A 19,212-nucleotide genomic window follows, 5' to 3' on the forward strand; every position below is an offset into this window, starting at 1 on the left:
ATACACAGCTGCTACAAATCAATCTAAGATATGCATTCTCAATAACTAACAGAAAATGATACATATCTTTAACTGAATATACAAAGTCTCATCACTTAGAACGTAATAGATTTCCATCTCTCAAAATAAGGAACATAATCAATATTCACAACAGACTGCCTTCAGATGCTGATGTTCTGCAGATACTGATGATGCATCAAATCCTGACGACACATCAAATACTGATGACATCAGCACGCAACAACATTTATAAATACTGATGACATCAGCACGCAACAACATTTATATTTACTATATAATTATTAATTATTTGGATAAAGGTTATTTAAAGATGAAACAATGAAAGTTTTGTTCGTGGGCGGTCTGTTCACCTGAAATTTGATCATCTTCTGAATTTGTAATTACATTGAAAAATATACTCTCATAAATATATTAATATTCACAATATAATTATTAATTATTTTGATAATGGTCTCGGATTTAAAAAAATAATATGTATTATTCAACTTTGTTAAACAAAATATACTATTGATAAGTCTTAAATAAAAAAATAAAAATTAATTAAATATAGCCAATTGGATTTGTTACCTACCAACGAATTATCTTTTGATTTTAAATTTATTTTATACCGATTCAATAATATTTTTTTAAATATATTATATATTATTCACCGGTCCTAATAAAATTATATTATTAATCAAATCTTAAATTTTAAAAAAAATATAGTCAGTTGAATTTGCTAGCTACCAACGAATTATCTTTTGATTTAAATTTATTTTTGACAGATTTAATAGTATAATTTTTTGTGTCAATAGTGTATATATTATTTTGTTTTGGCCTGAGGCCCATTTTACAAATTTAATTTTGTTTATTTTTGAATAATCATATTGTGAATATTAACCTATTAATCAGAGTTTTTCGTGTTAAATATAATTATAAATTTAGAGGATGACTAAAATAATAATGACCAGCCCGACTACCAACGAAACTTTCAATATTTCATTTTTAATATAATAGTATAGGTAGTATAGATAGATGGGACTTGCAAGATTTTTATTAAATAATAATTTTTTATTTAAAACATGATTCAGAAAATTATATGTTCCGCAATATTTTAAGAAAGTTTTAAGTTACATAACATATATGACATACGGACTTTAACGCTCCAAACCAATATGAGACCGCATAGAACTTACCTCTTAAAATAAATATAAAATAGGTAAAAGGAGAAGATGATGTTTATCTAATAAAATTAGTATAGCAAACTTAAAATTCATATTTAATGGTTATGACATGTTTATTTGAAAAGAGGTCTTGGGTAGAGCTGTAATTAGAGTCATTTGAGTTAAGCGTAACAGCAATTAAACTAAACAGAATATCATATACTGTATAAAAAATTTCTCTCTCACATGAGAGTCGGCCGCCCTATCTTCACCTAACCCTAGCCCTACCTTCTTTTTCCCCCTTTCTACCCATCTCTATCTCCATATTCATCTTCATCTTCTTCTTTTATTCACTTTTTCTTTAATAAAATAGAGATTTGTTTTACAAAACTCAAAAAATTCATTACAGTTTTTCACTTTAGTTTTCAGATCTACTAAGGTAAGAGCTTGGATTTTATAATAAAATTCAGTTTTTGGATTCAAAATCTCTGGTCTAACAACATATTACAATTTGGTGTTTTCCGAGATTTTTGAATTTTGGGTTTTTTCGTATTGTTCTGTTTAAGTTATTATTTGTGTGTTTGATTGTCTCGCTTTATGCGATGTGTCTCGCTTTGTGCGATGTGGTGGTTGTGTTGAAAATGAATTGGATGGTGTATTGGGAGATCTGGATATCTCGCATCAACAACACTTTCGGCAGGTCTATAGCTGGTGTCCGGCAGATAGATAGCTGGGGTGCGTTTGGAACGGTGGTGAAAATCACATGTGCTCACCTCTCACAAAAAATATTTATTCATAATATGAGGCCTCTAAACTCCGTTGTTGCAACTGAGTCCTCTGAACATTGCAATATCAATCGAATTAATGTGAGGGTCAATTGTGAAGCTTCTGTTTTCGGGGGAGATGCGTGCTGGATTGTCCGGGAAACCATTACCTTCATTTTTAATTTTCAGAATATTTGTATTCAGTTTGTTAAGCAATCCGGAAACAAAATGGCTAATTATTTAGCTCTATTTGTTTTTCAACCTGGTTGCTGATCGGTTGGGGGTTTGTCCCGATTGAATCTCTTTTAAGTCATTAATGAAATCTGCTTTAAATTTGGCAAAAAAAAAAGAGTCATTTGAGTTAGGCGGCTGGAAGCTCTCCCAGCTTAAACTCGTTTGAGTGGGCTCGGCTCGACTTGACTCGACTCATTTAGTTAAACGAACCGAGTCGGGTAGCCGCTTCTGCCCATTTAACAAAACGAGTTGTCTCGACTCGACTCTTGAAAATAAAAGAGCAGAATTCGGGTAGAGGTTTTGGGTCGATTAAGTATAAAATTAGATGAGTCAGCTCGCCCGAGTCGTTAAAACTAGATCGTTTAACTAAACGAGCCAGCTCATGAGTCGAGTTCAGATAAAAGTTTTGGCTCGATTAGTTAAATAAGTCGGTTAGGCTCGACTCGATCAAACTCAGCTCTAACTACGTTCAGCTCAAAATTAGCTTGCTTGGACTGAATTACAGCCCTAGTATTGAGTTTAAGAAAAAAGACCATTTATATCATAATTTTATTTAAAATGATCCAAAATATAATAATTTATGATAATAATTTAGGATAATGGATGTGTTCATAACTTATCACAAATTGTTACTATTTATTGTGGGGCTTAGTACTTGGGCTTTGATTTAATTTTTTAAAAGAAACTCGGACAAGATATATATGTGTTGCTAAAACAAAAAACGCATAATGAAAATTCCTTTACGCCATACACGCATCACATGTGTTTTCAGAATTAATATATTTTTATATTTTTTTGAAAATTATTTTAATTTGTAAAATTAATAAAAACGTTAATTGAAAATGTGATTTTGTAAAAATGCATGTAAAACGTAATATAAAGAGTCATTAGTTAGCATTGTGATATTTTGAATCATTTTCACTTAAATTGCGATAGAAAGGTTATTAAATATACGTATTTTTAGAAAAAATAGTGAAAGGGTGGCACTTTAAATTTTTTTTTAACTTGACAAGGTATAATGATGCTTTCACATGCTATTAAAATGACTGCCCTTCATATAGAAGGAGAAGGAGAATGAGATAAATTTACACTCCCAAAATATCCAAGAAAATTCACGATCCAAGAAAATTCACGTAAAAAACCATAAGGTCTTGAAGACGCTGTTTGGACCCATTCGATCATCCAACCCTAAGTTATTTATTTACTTCAATTTACCTCGATTGCACTCAACACTCCTACCAATGATTGGATGCATTCTTCGTCTTTTGCGTTCATTTATAGTTCTAAATATACACTCAAACTCTCTTCAATGTAATTTTTGTGACAAAATGGTAAAGTTGAAGCCATAATCTAAATATGTTCCCGATGAAATTACCTATAATTAATTCTTAAAAAGTTATTTCCTGTAAAGAGAACTTAAACATTTATATTTGAATCTAATTCATTTTATTAGTTTAATTCATAAAGAAATTAAGTTGAAGTTAGTAGCTTGAAAATGATTGTGTGATTTTATCCCACATTAATTTTGTAAAGAGAGATTTGGTGATATATATAATATCATGTGCAAAAGTAGTACAAAACTATTAAGGCACTTGGGTGTGCATGGTCGGGTCGGGTCGAATGGCGAAGTACGCAAGGCGACCTATGCAAGAAATTTTACTGCTGGTTTAATTAAAGTAATTTCTGACTTGCTATATTGTTTTAATATGAATATTGAATTTGTGTTTAACTATAATAGGAAATATCAGTATTTACTGACCAGAGTTTCAGAGTTTGGCAAACTCTGATATGACTGAATAAATACTGACTATTGGATATCAGCATTTGCTAATCACAGTATAAATACTGATATGCCTGAGGATCAGTATTTACTGATATGGATATCAGAATTTGCTGATGGCTGAATAAATCTTGATATTCATGAATCAGTACTTGCTAATATAAATACTGATACTAATCAGGCTGTTATTATCAGGATTTGACAAACTATGATACTGACTGTTACATTTTTGTTTCTGAGATATATTCTATTAAATGTAATTTAAGTAAGAATATTTATGTTAATTAATGGATTATTTTTAGTTGTGTTTTAGTTTTGTTTATATACGGAACTTAATGTTTGGAAAATATATACACCACTCATAGAATTGTGAAAATCCAACTTCTCTATTTTCTCTCCTACAAATATTTACAGATCTTTGCATAAGATTTTCTGGGCAAACTGAGGTACAGACCGCTATTTTGCATTACTTGACTGTGACTGTGAACAAAGTGCTATGTGTTGTTTTATCATGTAAATGATATTGATGCAACTCAACACAACGTAAGTGGGGCAAGAAGTTTTTTTGGACGAAAGTTTAGCACGAAAATTTTTTTGGACCCCCTAAAAAAAGTTCTGCGTCCGCCACTGCTGTTATATATAGTTTTTTTTATATAGTAAACATAAGGGCAAATCGATAATTTCACAATATGTATTGCTTGCTTCAAATCCAATCTGCTTGATTGGATGATGGCCAAAAATACCACTTTTTTTGAAATTTGTGATCAAAATACCAAATTTGAGAAATGCGGCCAAAAATACCGACGGAATACCCTTTCTCAGATTGGGTATTTGGAATACGCTTTCTCAGATTTGGTATATGCCCGATTACCCATTCTCAGATTGGGTATATGCCCGATTACCCATTCTCAGACTGAGTATTTCAACCATTTTTTTTTTTTTAAAGTTGAAATACGCTTTCTGAGATTGGGTATATGAAATACGCTTTCTCAGATTGGGTATATACCCGAATACCCATTCTCAGATTGGGTATTTCAACTATTTTTTTTGTTTTTTTTTTGAAAAATGTTTTTTTACAAAAATAAAAATAATTTTTTTTTTGAGATACCCAATCTGAGAATGGGTATTTGATTGGTAAAAATGGTCACGATATTGAAAATAGGTATTCTTGTCACTTAGTCCCAAAAAAATGTTATTTTTGTCATTATTTCTGCTTGATTTATTTGCTGAAATCTTTGGTACCTTTTCGCCGCGTGCCATTGGCCAGGCTTTAACACCCACTGATGATTTTGTATTAGGGCTTTGCAAAACTGGGAACATAATAAGATTAAAGTGTAAGGGATTAAAGTGTAAGGTTGGCTGCGGGAGTTTGTACAAACAGAGATGAGTGCAAGCTCTGCAGAGCATATAGGCAGCTGAACTTACATTAAAAACGAAATATAGATGAGTTGTTTTATTTGCTTGAGGCAAGCATCACACAGCTCGAAGACAGGATGGAAACATGTCATTATTAATCACTATCAAGTCGATCCTTTATGGTTTTTTGATGATGTATATTCTCACTGTTATATAGATGATACAATTCGTAAATCAGCACAAACTGGTAAACTTCTACTATAAATAAATGTATTTTGTGATTCTTTTGATGAAGATGTTACTGGGGGGTGGCTTACTTGTATCCTGAATAGGTTCAGATTTTTTATCACCTTATTAAACTTTATATTGTACTTTGTGGTGTGCAGTTATACGAAACATCTATCAGTTATTATGAAATCCATGTGTGGCAGTGTGGTCGCTTTGAGCTGTGAAGAAGAAGTGATGAGCTATAACTTGTCAATCTTCTACGACATGCTGCTCTGCAAAATTGGGAACATAACAAAGATGGACAAGCAGCTTTGCACATTCTTTACCAACTTTTCAGTTTTTCTATTACCAACAGCTTTCAAGATCCCTTGCTTTGTCAACCATTAACCTCTAAGCTCCAAGGTTAATTATTGTTTCAGATGAAGTTATTTGCTCAAATTAGTGCAGGTTAACTATGTATTGTTTTCTCATGTTTAAACCTTGGGTTTAGAATCTCTTTGATAAAATCATGGCATTATAATACTATTTTGATTATTTGATTCGACACCTAAATGATTGAAGTTTAGTTGGTAATCAACAAAAGTACACAAAGAATTCTATGTGATTAATCCTGTAATTGATGTACTTGTTTTCGAAATATTGAAGAGATATATTTTTTAGCAACCAAAATCATGTCCTTCACAGCTTTTTTGGACATTTCTTACCTTGTCTATTTCATTATGAATTTATATATTTTGTTCTCAATGATGCTTTTCCAGTAGACTTATTTTTGAATAATATGTATAATATGGTTCACATGCAGTTGTATATTGTTCTCCTGGTAAAAAAATTGATATTCGAGAAGGTAGTTGTTAGAGGAAGGATATAAATATCTGGAGGTGCTCCAAAGGTGCATGTCCAGACTCCATATGCTGTGAGCAATGATGGGAGCTTCTTCCCCAGTAAGGCGGCGGAAGATTTAAGAATCTGGTTCTGGTTTTCAAACCAGAGTATTTCTTTCTTTATTTCTCTTTTTTTTGCAAAGTTATCCTGAGTATTTCTTGTGGTACACAGTACACTGAAGTTAAAGATGTAGCCTTCCTCTTGTGGTTTATATAATACAGATTACGGGCATGTACCTATATTCTTTGTGTTAAGAGTGTATCATGTCATACATACTATGAGCACCAGGGTTGCATGGAGGAAAAGTACCTAATGCATAACAACCAATAATTAGAGAACTATAGGTTGGTCAAGCTTTGAAGAGATGTATTGATTGAATAGTTGGAGAACAACTCAAACAAACTATACTTTCCCACTGTATTCAACTTAAGAACAGGGTTGAGGGATGGACACACTGTATCCTAGTGGGTTGATTAAGGCCTAGATGCTATTTTGAATGGGGGAAATTACCTGCTTATACGAGACCCAAATCCTTAAAATGTTACATATACTCAAACCCCCTGATTCTGCAAATCTTCGAACAACTAATATTGAATTGATTTAATTCAATTTCTTTTACATTTCTGATTTGATACAACTTGGTTGGATATTCATTGATTCATTTACTGAACCCTAGATCTTCAATATTTCAAATCACTATATTTTACAGATACGGAAGTTCTTTGGCATTTTATTCTTCAGGGAGGCTTGAACATATTAATGATTTTTTATCCATGACCTGGTTATGGACTTAGAGCATTAATTCCATCTTTTGATTCTTTATATTTATCCGATATTCATCTTTAGGGTTCATGTGCTTAACAGTATGTTTTTGTTTTATATTGAGTTATATTTCCTCGATTATATATTATGTTAAATTATGGTTTACACTACAACTAGTGTTAAGAGAACATTTTCAATGTGGAGATTGAGATAATCAGCTCTAGTATATTCTAGATACAACAGAAGTAGCAGAAGTACCAGTAGCATAGTTAAACAAGTCAGTCACTTGCGGATTACGATTTTAGTTTGATATGTAAAGCATATTATGTATCTCTACACTCCAGCTGACAAGGAAGCCTACTTCGAAGTTCAGTAGTCAGTGACCACAGAGTCCGTGACCCGAACTTTGAGACATTAATAAACAAATAACGTATACGTGTAAGAATCAAGGGGTACTCTGAGATTCTTGGTGCTGATACATTGTTTAGATGATCTTTTATCTAGTCCTAGTTGCTAAATTCGAAAACCATCTTCGTGTACAATCTTGGTAAAGCCAATTCTAGTAATTTGATATGATATGATAATCCTGATTTTGACCCCCTAGAGGCATTGATACATGGGGGCAATGTTTTTTCCACTTTAAGAAGCACATAGTTCAAAGTTGGAGTTTAAAGAGCCTGCTAGTTCTTATTAAGTAAGTTTGACTTCATTTTCCTTTAAAAGAGCAGTTAACAAGGCAGCATATACGGGTGCAGAACGTGATTTAACCTTCAAAAACAAGCAACGCAAGGCTGTGTTCATTTTTTGTGGCTTTCAACAAAACCCAGCTTCAACTCATGCATGTCATGTACCAAATTAGGAAAATCAGGGCATCTCAATAATAAAATACGAGAATACAGAGACATAAACAAATATTCAAGTAGATTTCTAGCTCCAAACGGTTTAGATCTTAACAACATAAATATGAAGAAATATTACGAAGAGAAGTACAAAAACACTTTCTGGCTCCGACAGAATTTTACACAAAAAAGATGGCGATCATTCAGAGAGCAAGCTACAACCACTGCTCTGCTGCTGCTGTTCTTCTTCCTCTTCATTGCGGTCTTAGTTTTTGCAGGCTACATCAACATTGTAAGTCTCATTAGCTCACCTAAAACAAAATATTTTATTAATAATGATAATTAATGTACTTATATCTTTATCTAATTGCAATGTAGAATATACATACAAGGCATTCAGCTGAAACACCAGTAATTAGTATTTCAAGAATGACAAAGACTCCACTTATACCGCCTCTAGACTGTCTAGCATGGAACGAGACACAAAAATGTCCACAATATAATCCTGTACTGCTCAAATACATGCTGAATCATGACCCTTCAATGAACATGACATGTCCTGATTACTTTCGTTGGATTCATGAAGATCTACGGCATTGGATGCAGACAGGAATTTCAAAAGAGATGGTGGAAAGAGCTAACAGGACTGCTCATTTTCGGTTAGTGATCATAGATGGCAAGGCTTATGTAGAGAAATACGCCAAGTCTATTCAAACGAGAGACTTGTATACTTTATGGGGTATTGTTCAACTTTTAAGGTGGTACCCTGGGAGACTACCTGATCTTGATATGATGTTTGATTGTAATGATCAACCGGTGATTAAAACAAAGGATTATCGGGGACCTGATGCTGCCCCGCCACCATTGTTCCGATATTGTTCAGATGTCTGGAGCATGGATATTGTCTTCCCTGATTGGTCCTTTTGGGGCTGGTGAGTACCTATAATCATATACATTAGAGAGACAGCAAATAAAAATTTGAATGTTATTTATAATGTCCCTTGTACATATACAGATCAGTTCGATAAGGTATTATACGTGAACTTAAATATTAGATTAGATCAATCGAGAATTCAATGTTTTTGGCTTGATTTCAAGTTAAACTTTTTGTTTAGGGTGGAGACAAATATAAAACCATGGACAAATGTGTTGAAGGATATAAAAGAAGGAAACAGAAGAACCAAATGGAAAGACAGAGAACCCTTTGCATATTGGAGGGGTAATCCAACAGTGGCCCGAACCAGGGCAGACCTTATGAAGTGCAATGTCACCGATAAAACTGACTGGAATGCTCGCTTGTTTGTACAGGTACTTAGACATAAAACCAATAAATCTCTCTTACACAGTCATCCACACATTATTTGTGTTCATACTCATATTGATAGGCATAATGTAATCCATGCCTATTTCGGTATTAATTCAATCTTACTTTCAGTTTCCAATTGGCGTTGTTCTAGTTTAAACTGGTATGGGACTCAGAGATATAGGTATTATTTCCTTATAAAACATGTAACTTTTTTTACATTGCAGGACTGGAATGCAGAATCTAAGATAGGTTACAAGCAGTCGAATCTCGAAGATCAGTGCACTTACAGGTTATAATAATTACTTCATTTCTTCATTCATTCTACCTTTAATCCTAGAACATTGAACTACACTTTCTATTCATTTGTTATGAATTAATTCCTTCTTATGTCTGTGATTATATGTACAGATATAAGATATATATAGAAGGATGGGCTTGGTCAGTAAGCGAAAAATACATACTAGCATGTGACTCTCCAACTTTGTTCGTAAGACCCCGCTACTACGATTTCTTCACACGAGGCATGGTACCATTGCAACACTATTGGCCCATTAGAGACAACGATAAGTGCAGATCTCTCAAATTTGCTGTCGAATGGGGAAATAATAACACTGAACAGGTCAATTTAATTTACTGTTTCGTTTCATTTCATTTCAATAAAAGTGTTGCTTCGCTTCAACTAGAGTCCTCTTCTACCCAAATCATCACTAAATTGTTATGAATTATACACAGGCACAGGCCATTGGAAAAGCATCGAGTCGCTTCATCCAAGAAGAACTGAAACAGGAATATGTGTACGATTACATGTTCCATTTGCTAAACGAATACGCAAAACTATTAAAGTACAAGCCTAGTATACCTCCAAATGCAGTAGAGCTGTGTCCGGAAACAATGGCCTGCCTAGCTGCTGGTAATTATAACAACTTCATGATGGACTCCTTGGTGAATTCTCCGAGGGGTTCAGTTCCATGCACCATGCCTCCTCCCTATGATGCTCAAGCTCTAAAAACATTCATTGATACCCAAGTAGGATCAACAAGGAAAGTAGAGGCTTGGGAAAATGAGTACTGGCATAAATTTAACAAAAAGCAATGAGACCTTGCATTTGCTTTCTTGTTACATATGTTTTTCTTATTTGCAAGTTGCAACTTATTATTGATGTTAATGCAAGAACAACATATATATATATATATACATACTAGCCAATAACCGTGCGACGGATTGTTTTTAACATTCGATAATTTTTAATAATATATTTTATAATATAATTTTCAATAGTTGAAAAATAAATTGAAGAATATAATAAATTATAACAATATATGTTTTATAATAATTTGAGACTTGACTGAAAATAAATAATATAATATAATATATTATTTAAATAAAGAATATAAAAATTTAAATATAATAAGCTGTTGACAGGGTTCGAATCCTGAATTCATGAGAGCAGTTTAAATATTAATATAATAATATTTTATTATTGTATCCAATAGTTCTCATTTTTTTGACTTTAGACGTCACGGTTGTTATTTATCGTACCAAATAGCTTTACCGAGCAACTACTAGCAACTACCAAACATAGGGTATTCTGCTTATAATAGTATAATAGTATATTGATAGATATGGGTTAGAGTAATAAACACAACTAGCATTATAAACTGCTTATGACACGAGTTATTTTTTAATATTGTCGGTAATTGTGTAATTTAATGTCGTACATAATTTTAAACATTTTTGAAATTTGTTTGTTCATCATTTTAAGTTTCCTTCATTTAATGATGGGGATGCTTACAAAAATGCTTATATTTATTTATCAATTTTTTATGCTTCTAACAACCTAAACGTATTTCAACTTTTATATGTGATATGTATTTCAAATTTTATATGTGATATTTTGAGTTATTTTTTGTATGTGTGTGGGATAATTGCTAGCTTTAGATATTTTTTCATCTTAAACTTATTATTTCCTAATCTGAGTAAGTTATAAGAACAATTATTAAGTTCTTGATCGTTTTCAATTTCTATAATAAATGTTATACGTTTACTTTCAATATCCAAAATTTTAATTGTAATTCTTTATAATATGATAATAATTATATTCAATTAAACAATTGCGTGGAGTTACAAATTTAATTCATAATTTCCTAAATATAATTATAATTAAATAAGGCGATATGACTTCCATATATTCAGTAGGAATGATATCCGAATCTGTTTAATATTTATTTACTTCCCTAGTTGCATTAATCTCTAGAAAGCTTTTTAAACTTAAAAATGAGTTATTTAAAGGTTTTCACTGCCATTAAAACCATTAAAACTTAAAAATGGTTGCGGTTAACCGCATCAGTTGTGGTTAACCGCGTGAATTGCGGTTGCGAATTTGTGGTTATTGCGGATCGGTTTGCGGTTCAACCACTTATTTTAAAATAATAAATAATTTGCAAAAAAATAAATCTGGAATATTAATAAATTCAAGTTTAAGTTACGTGATAAATTTACATTCAAAATTAAAATACAAACTAATGCTCCGTGTGGAGTAAGGATATTAAAAACATACAAAAATATGGAGGCGAGAGAAAAGAAAAAAAAGGATAAAAAAACTACATGTTGATTACATTTTCCATTTGTTTGGTTATATATCTTATATTGATTGTAAATCTTATAAACGAAGTCTTAACATTAACCAAAGATTAGTTAAAAAAATGTGTATACTTATTAATTTATATAATATCAACTACATTTTTGGAAATATATTTTATTATAAATATATGTTGCGAGTTGCGGTTGTGGTTGCGATTTTGTGATTTTGCGATTTTTAAGAATTTAAAACCGCATCCAAACCGCGAATGGGCGGTTTTTAAAATTTAAATCCACAATCAACCCGTATTTCGCGATTATCCGCAAAATGCGGTTCAGTTGCGAGCGGTTGAGCGGTTGGATGCGGTTGAGCAGTTCATCTGTACAACTCTAGTTAGAATGCTTGGATGCATGTTGCGTGATTGTGAGTAATCGCCCGAGGATGTCTACATGCCATTTATATAAGGACCAAACTCACATAATTTTAAAGAGTAATGCTACGTAACGCAAAACTCGTACCAAAATAGTTATAAAGTGACGTGGCATGACACGTGTATAAATATAATTCGTTGGTATATATGAATGCACGCGGTGTCCCATATTATTACTAGGAAAGTTATCATTTATAAAATATTTGGGAACAATTTTTGTAACAATATTTGGGCCTCTAGAATTTTCCTAATTTTAAATGGATTCTAAGTCGGTTATAGCGAGATTTCTAGTTCAAGAATGTATCATCTATCTCTAGAGGTGTATCATAACTTGGTCACCTAAGTCGAATAAAACTCGAGTTCATGTTCGATTAGGAATGTATCTATTATACGTGTCATTCGAGTTTCTACATAGAGTAGAGTAATTCTAATGCTATTAGAAGTATTATGGGGTTGATCGCTAGACATATTGCCCAAAGACATATTTCCCATTGTCAATTCTTTCTCTCTAATATTTTGTCATATGTACAAAAAGTTGGGTTCAGTGGATACCAATATTATATTAGAGCATATGCACCGGCTCTTCTATTTAGTTGATTCAGCAGCCGTATCAATGGACCAAAGGAGAAGTCATATGCAGCGCTTAATTTTTGCTCCCATCAATTTTTAAAGTTCCATTGATTCATTAATAGGAACATTAATAATCAATGGAGCTCTCAATGGCCATCAAATGCTAGGACCCACATTTTTCTCCTGTACACACTTAATAACAGCTATATATTTGAGCACGGTTGGATAGCTTAAGTGGCTAAGAGTTTATCCTCTGTCGTCCCAGGTACTGGGTTCGATCCTCGCTCACCCCGAGATTTATGAGAACAGATACTCATTTGTAAGGCTATAAGCCATATTTGTCAAAAAAAAACAGCTATATATTTGGTCATTTATTGTTATAAAATTAGTAAAAACAAGGTGTATTGTTATGAATAGTAATTGATGAATTGATGGAGTTATGTGGGTGTATAAAAACCGAGAAAAAAATCGATTTTAAGTGAATAGTAACCAACTCCGTTGATTCAATTGATGAATTGATAAATTAATCCTCATCACAGGTGTATATGCTCTTATCAATCTTGTACGAGATAGATATTATTATATATATTGAATTGAATGTATAACTAATTCACAAGAACACTGTTAATTCTTATATCACATAAGCATATAAGAATTAACAATTAAATTATAAGAAGGGTTTGAAAAAACAAACAGAGATTAGATTTAATCTCGAGTCCAGAAACTGTCTCCTTAAAACAGTTTCGCCCCGCACCATCCGTGTTTAGCGACCTGCTTCCCAGGATAAAACGAGATACCAGTATAATCGATAAATCGAAAATACTCTCAGCGAACTTGAACTGAGCCGGAGAACTATCACCAGAATATTGGGAAAAATTAAGACTGAAGAGACCGAGAATTAAAAAGATGACTCTTATTTTCTCGACTTAATGAAACCCTTGCCCTAAGACTCTATATATATAAAGAGAGTTTGAAATGACTTATTTTTCTATTCGATGTGGTACATGGTATTTATAAGAAAAAAACAAGGAATATATTTGTGCTACTCTCAATGTGGTACAAAACCCACTTTTCACATTAAAAGGTCACACTTTGAAATATCAATTCTCATTCACCTTTTACTCATTTTGAGCGTATAAATATATATTGGAATCCCCTCGAAGAGGAGAATACGTTCCAATAAATACACATCACTAACACATAATGTGTCTTACTCATATAGAGTCTCAAAATAATTCACAACTTAGTCTAAAATACTAAGTTTCACTACAAGAAAAACGTCAATAGACATCGATTATTGACTGTTGTGAAAGATGCAAAAAACGGATGTCTACGTGGGTGTAGTAAAAGGTCCCTGTTTTTCACATCGGTTCTGGACTGATGTGAAAAATAACATTATATATCATTTATAGATAATAACCGGTGTATTAGATATACTAAGACATCGGTTAGTAATCGATGTGAAAAATAAGAAACGATGTCAATTGTGTCTATACAACAACGCTTTCATAAATTGAAATGATGTATTAGACATAATAAGACATCATCCATTAACTGATGTATGTGGTTACATATTTACCTATTATATATATATAATACATATATATATATATATATACACATTAAAATACCAAAAACTAAAACAAGCAAAATGAATCACATCTAAATAACCATAACTTTCATTATTATTATCAAACTAATACAAAGTATTCCAATATACATCATTGATAAAATCAAAAACATAATTCTCAAATCTAGACATTATCAAGTCAAAATGAAATTTTCCTACTAGTCTTCTATGTTGAAGCAGATCATATTCCACAGCCTGTTACTAGATTATATGCAGACTATTCCACAACAACCCATTATAGCAAATCATATTCCAGAGCAGTATATGCAGCCTGTTATATATAATGCTTTGGGGGCTTCACATTTCAAGTTTGCCCTATGGAGTAACGCCTGCTTGTCAAAGAGGTCATCAAGTGTTACTATAAATTATCTGCAAATTTCGATAAGAAACAAATGACATGCTTGAACACTGTGAGGGTTATGGTGCGCTCACCCTGATCAAGAGCTCCGGCCTTCAGTAAAACAAGAAATTCAAGTGTTGTATTGTGAAGCTCCACTTCCCTCGCTTCCATCTAAAATGCCTAGGTTAAATCATCCAAGTACAGGCTCGAATTCTAATACTAGAACATCAAGTGTTGTTGTTGGATATGTCAAGTCATTCTTTAAGTTTCTCAAATTAAATCTATCGAATGGTAATTAGAAATCTATCAAATGGTAATCTATCAGAATTTGTAAGTCAATTTAAATTTTGCACATTAACCAAAATATTCATCAGAAAGGAAATTAGAACATACCTTAAGAGAGATTATGGTACATTAACCAAAATTTCCTATGAACATTTTAAACCTTAACATCAATCACTATTGTCATGTAAATTGATCTTGGCTCTCAAAGAGTTTATTTACTGACTCCTAAATGTGTAGGGGACATTATGGTACCATATCTATATAACAAAGATCAAGAGTCCGTATAACCGATTAGAGATTAGGATAAAAGCAAATGATGCTGCAAAAACGATCTGAAATTGGTATGGAAATGATAACTAAGCACCAATAAATAAGAAATCAGGTGTATCTAAGGCTAGTATACCTTTTCCCTGCTCATGGGCCACTGAATTGGACGCTGGTATTTTCCCGGAAGTGAAATTAGGCATGTTGGTGGGTCATCTGGACAATATCTCTCCTTATGTTCAAAATGCCCTGTACTTCTAAGTCAAATTGCCCAGGGAAGCTATTAAAGTTGGTAGCGAACCGATTAACAGCTCGGAGCAGAACATAGAATCCCACAACAATACTGCCACAAATAGAAAAGCCGTATTAAGAGTTGCTGAGGAAAAAAATATGTCCAGTGTCCACTAGCAAACATTCTTCACTAATCTATTAGAAGAATCACAGTACGATCTTCGATAAAACATTACAACTGAATTTTTCAGAAGTATAATCAGAAAAAAAGATATGCTCAAAAGAGAATTCCAAGAATAGTAGTACTAGGACTTGTCATATACACACAAACCTATATGCAAAAGTTGATACTTATAATCATATCATATGTCTATATGTAAGTTGTAGATTTTAGTAGCAGGTCTAAAACAATGAAAACACGTGATTTTAGTTTCTAAAACAATTTGAAAGTGGCACACTAAAATAAAGGGTGTGCACTCGAAAACATTTCTACTGCATATCAAATTGATTAGACACAAGAAAGAATACATATTTTCCTGAAACACAAGTTTGAAAATCCATTTTATATAACTCATCTTCTCGCTTCACTTTCCAACTAGGAATTTTAAATTCCAGGATGTTTAACAAAGGCAACAGACTACTACCATCTCAGGAAAATACTTACAATAAATTCTTCTGGTACCTAAACCATATAAAATTTATCTTTTTGAAGTTCAATATTTTATGGTTGCAAGTGTGTGGTGTGCAGGTTGAGGTAGAACAAAACAGCATACCTATAATCGTCATCTGTTAGATACTTCTGCAACTCTGGTTGCACAGGGTAACTTCCTGGGGTGTTGCTTTCGGGTTAGTAAGTCCTGGACCTTCAGTCGTATCAACAGGAAAGTCTGAAACAGTTCCTAGCTCTAATCCATGAAGCAACCGAGCCAGTGTCAAGTGCAGAATCTGGAGTCCGAGTGTGATGCCAGGGCAAACCCTCCTTCCCCACCCAAATGGTATCAATTCAAAATTTTTACCCCCACATTTTAACATCAATATGTTTTTCAATAAACCTTTCAAGTTGGAATTCTAGGGGATCAGACCAAATGATAGGGTCACGTTACAACTTTCAGAGGTTCACAAATAAGCGTGTGCCAGCTGGAATGTGGAAGCCTGCCACAATGCAATCTTCCGTTGCATCACGAGGTGGATTAAGTGGTTTAGCAGGGTACAATCGTAATGTTTCCTTGACAATGGCTTGCAAGTAAATTAGATTCTTCACATCTAAAAGATTTACTTGGCGATCTCTTCCAACATGTTTATCCAATTCATCTTGAACTTTTTCTAGTACAAGTCAGTTGTTAAGTAGCAAGGAGACTTCCCATGTAAGTGTGACCATTGCTGTGTCTGATCCACCTAAGAGAAGACTCTGCAAAAAGCAGTCCAATGGTACAACTACACATTTTAGTTTAAACTTGCTTTACTGCCTAAATGAGCTTTTAACTTGGAATATTTAGCTGCAGTTAATTGATAGTCAGATGCAGATTTTATACATAACAAAGCTACTAACAAAATATGCCCCAACTAACAAATTATTAGAGAGTTCAAATTCAGTACGAATAACCAAAACAACTCTAAAAAAAGAAATTTGAAAGCACACCTGGATTCAATACTCTTATGCATCTTTTTATGAAACTCAACATTTAAATTAGGCCTTGAAATTCCATAAGAAGCTGCCAAAATCAAGAAAACTCAAGAAAAACACAATTTATACCAATAAAAAGATACCCATCAAATGAAATACAGAAAAAGGTAGAAAAAGAGTAAAGGATTCAAACTTGGAGATTGTAGCCTTAAACCCACAAAAACCTTGGTTGCACAGCTGCCAAAATTACAAAATTATACATAATTAAACCAATAATATGTACAGCGGATTAAACTAAATACAAAAACAACAAAAAACCCACATCAACAAAATAATCAAGAACCAAAATCAAGCAACCCATTTCACAAAGAGAAAAAATTAAAAACCGAAAATTGAATTTTGAAACGAAATTAGGATAACACTTACTAATTACAGAGGATTCGAGCTTGGGTTCAACCTCCTTTGCACAAATCGACCAATGTTCAACCTCCTTTGCACAAATCGACCAAAACTTGCAGCTAATCGGCCATTTCAGTTGAAAGTTAGGGTTCGATTACTTGAAATCTAGGATTCAAATTAGGGGTTTCAAACCTAAAGCTCTAATTAAGGTAGTATAAGTTATGGTTTCAATGTAGAAGACTGAGAGCGAGTGAGTGAAAGAGAATCGGGAAAGAGAAGGAGATGAAGGAGAGAGTCGGGTGAGAGATGAAGGAGATGAAGCAGTGAAATGTTTTCAGCAAAGAGGGGAGAAATGTTTTTGTTAAGGGGGTTGTTTTCCGCGCATTTTTTAAAAAGTAGTTTAAACATTAGTTTTGATTTTAACTGATATAAAAAATGGTCTTTAACATCGTTTTGGAACAAACCGATCTTAAAAACATTTGTAACATCAGTCTATAATGACAGCGATGTCTATGAGGTGATGTCTATTGGTCCTTTTCTTGTAGTGTTTGTCCAACAATCCCCCACAAATAAGATTGATGGTCCCGTAGCACGCGCCACATAGACATACAGACGTGGATCTTGACTTGGTGATAGTTTCGGCGATCAGATATAGTATACGATAGGTAGAGAATGCTCCTTGAACCTTCACTCGAATAAGTATATCGCCTTTACTGGTAGACAGTATGACGCGATGTCCTTGAACTGTTCGACCGTTTGTGTAAACGATGATATACTTATCACTATATCTTTCCTGACTCATTCACTTCTCATGATTATGTCCATTTTGGCCTTGAAACATCGTCCTGGTTCTGCGAGAGTTTCTAAAGAATTGTGTCTCGCAATTCTCCTTTGAAGCGGCCTTACTTCTTTCTTACATAGGTGATCTTTATCTTATAGAGTAATTCGCGTTTACTCAACCGAATATTATGTACTCAAACTTGAAATCCTTGTATTCGTCAAAGATCATTAAAAGCATAAAGTTTAACCTCGTACCTCACGGGTCTCACTGTTTCATCATCATAGAAATAGGCCAGGGGTTACCCCCACAGTGATTTGGTCATCATAATTTAGTTGTCCCATTGAACCAAGTTCTTGGGATCTCTAGTCAGCAAGGTTAGGTGTCCACCATGATGCCGTTAAGCAATAGGCAAGGTGTAATAACCCCAATTTTTGGAAATTTTTGAAACCCTTATGAATAGTGTTTTTGCTGAATGAGAAAACTTTTTATGCCACACTATGTAGGGGTTCTGTTATGGATATTCTGAGATTTTATTAGTACTTTATATGGGATATAAGTGTATGTAAAGATCGTCAGAATCCAAATTCGAACACTTTGATTTTTCCCGGAAATCCACTAGATACGGATAGAATTGAGTATAAGGTAACAGGATAAAAATGATTTAAATTAAAGGATTATAAGAGATGATCATAAAAGGAATATCATGTATTGAGAAAGTTTAAGGAAACCCAAGTAATAAGATCCCGGGTATGATCCCTCAAACGAG

General features: G+C 33.1%; 1 protein-coding gene and 1 long non-coding RNA gene across 3 annotated transcripts; one reads left to right on the top strand and one right to left on the bottom strand.

The window, feature by feature from the left end:
- The first annotated feature begins 8,065 nt into the window (after window positions 1-8,065).
- LOC141661410 (uncharacterized) lies at window positions 8,066-10,512 on the top strand. The gene is made up of 6 exons (XM_074468420.1): window positions 8,066-8,300; window positions 8,387-8,940; window positions 9,124-9,316; window positions 9,539-9,603; window positions 9,723-9,933; window positions 10,047-10,512. Exons 1-6 carry the CDS (start codon window positions 8,133-8,135, stop codon window positions 10,407-10,409), a joined length of 1,554 nt encoding a protein of 517 aa, XP_074324521.1. The 5' UTR covers window positions 8,066-8,132; the 3' UTR covers window positions 10,410-10,512.
- A 4,096-nt stretch (window positions 10,513-14,608) lies between these two features.
- LOC141661559 (uncharacterized) lies at window positions 14,609-17,988 on the bottom strand. Of its 2 annotated transcripts, XR_012550021.1 has the most exons (7): window positions 17,693-17,988; window positions 17,460-17,503; window positions 17,282-17,354; window positions 16,416-17,050; window positions 15,551-15,754; window positions 14,955-15,033; window positions 14,609-14,851 (listed from the first exon to the last, which is right to left on the bottom strand). It is a non-coding gene; the product is annotated as an uncharacterized LOC141661559 (long non-coding RNA). The 2 variants fall into 2 exon arrangements; XR_012550020.1 differs by having other exon boundaries at window positions 14,955-15,754.
- Window positions 17,989-19,212: the final 1,224 nt, after the last annotated feature.

The sequence above is a fragment of the Apium graveolens genome, chromosome 5 (assembly GCF_009905375.1).
Source record: "Apium graveolens cultivar Ventura chromosome 5, ASM990537v1, whole genome shotgun sequence".
Lineage (NCBI taxonomy): Eukaryota > Viridiplantae > Streptophyta > Magnoliopsida > Apiales > Apiaceae > Apium > Apium graveolens.

Bases quoted from the DNA above. Each gene is read 5' to 3' on its own strand.
- LOC141661410 (XM_074468420.1), top strand. From the start codon at position 8,133: ATGAAGAAATATTACGAAGAGAAGTACAAAAACACTTTCTGGCTCCGA. The intron at 8,941-9,123 runs GTGAGTACCTAT...CTTTTTGTTTAG, and splicing joins GATTGGTCCTTTTGGGGCTG to GGTGGAGACAAATATAAAAC. The intron at 9,604-9,722 runs GTTATAATAATT...TTATATGTACAG, and splicing joins GAAGATCAGTGCACTTACAG to ATATAAGATATATATAGAAG.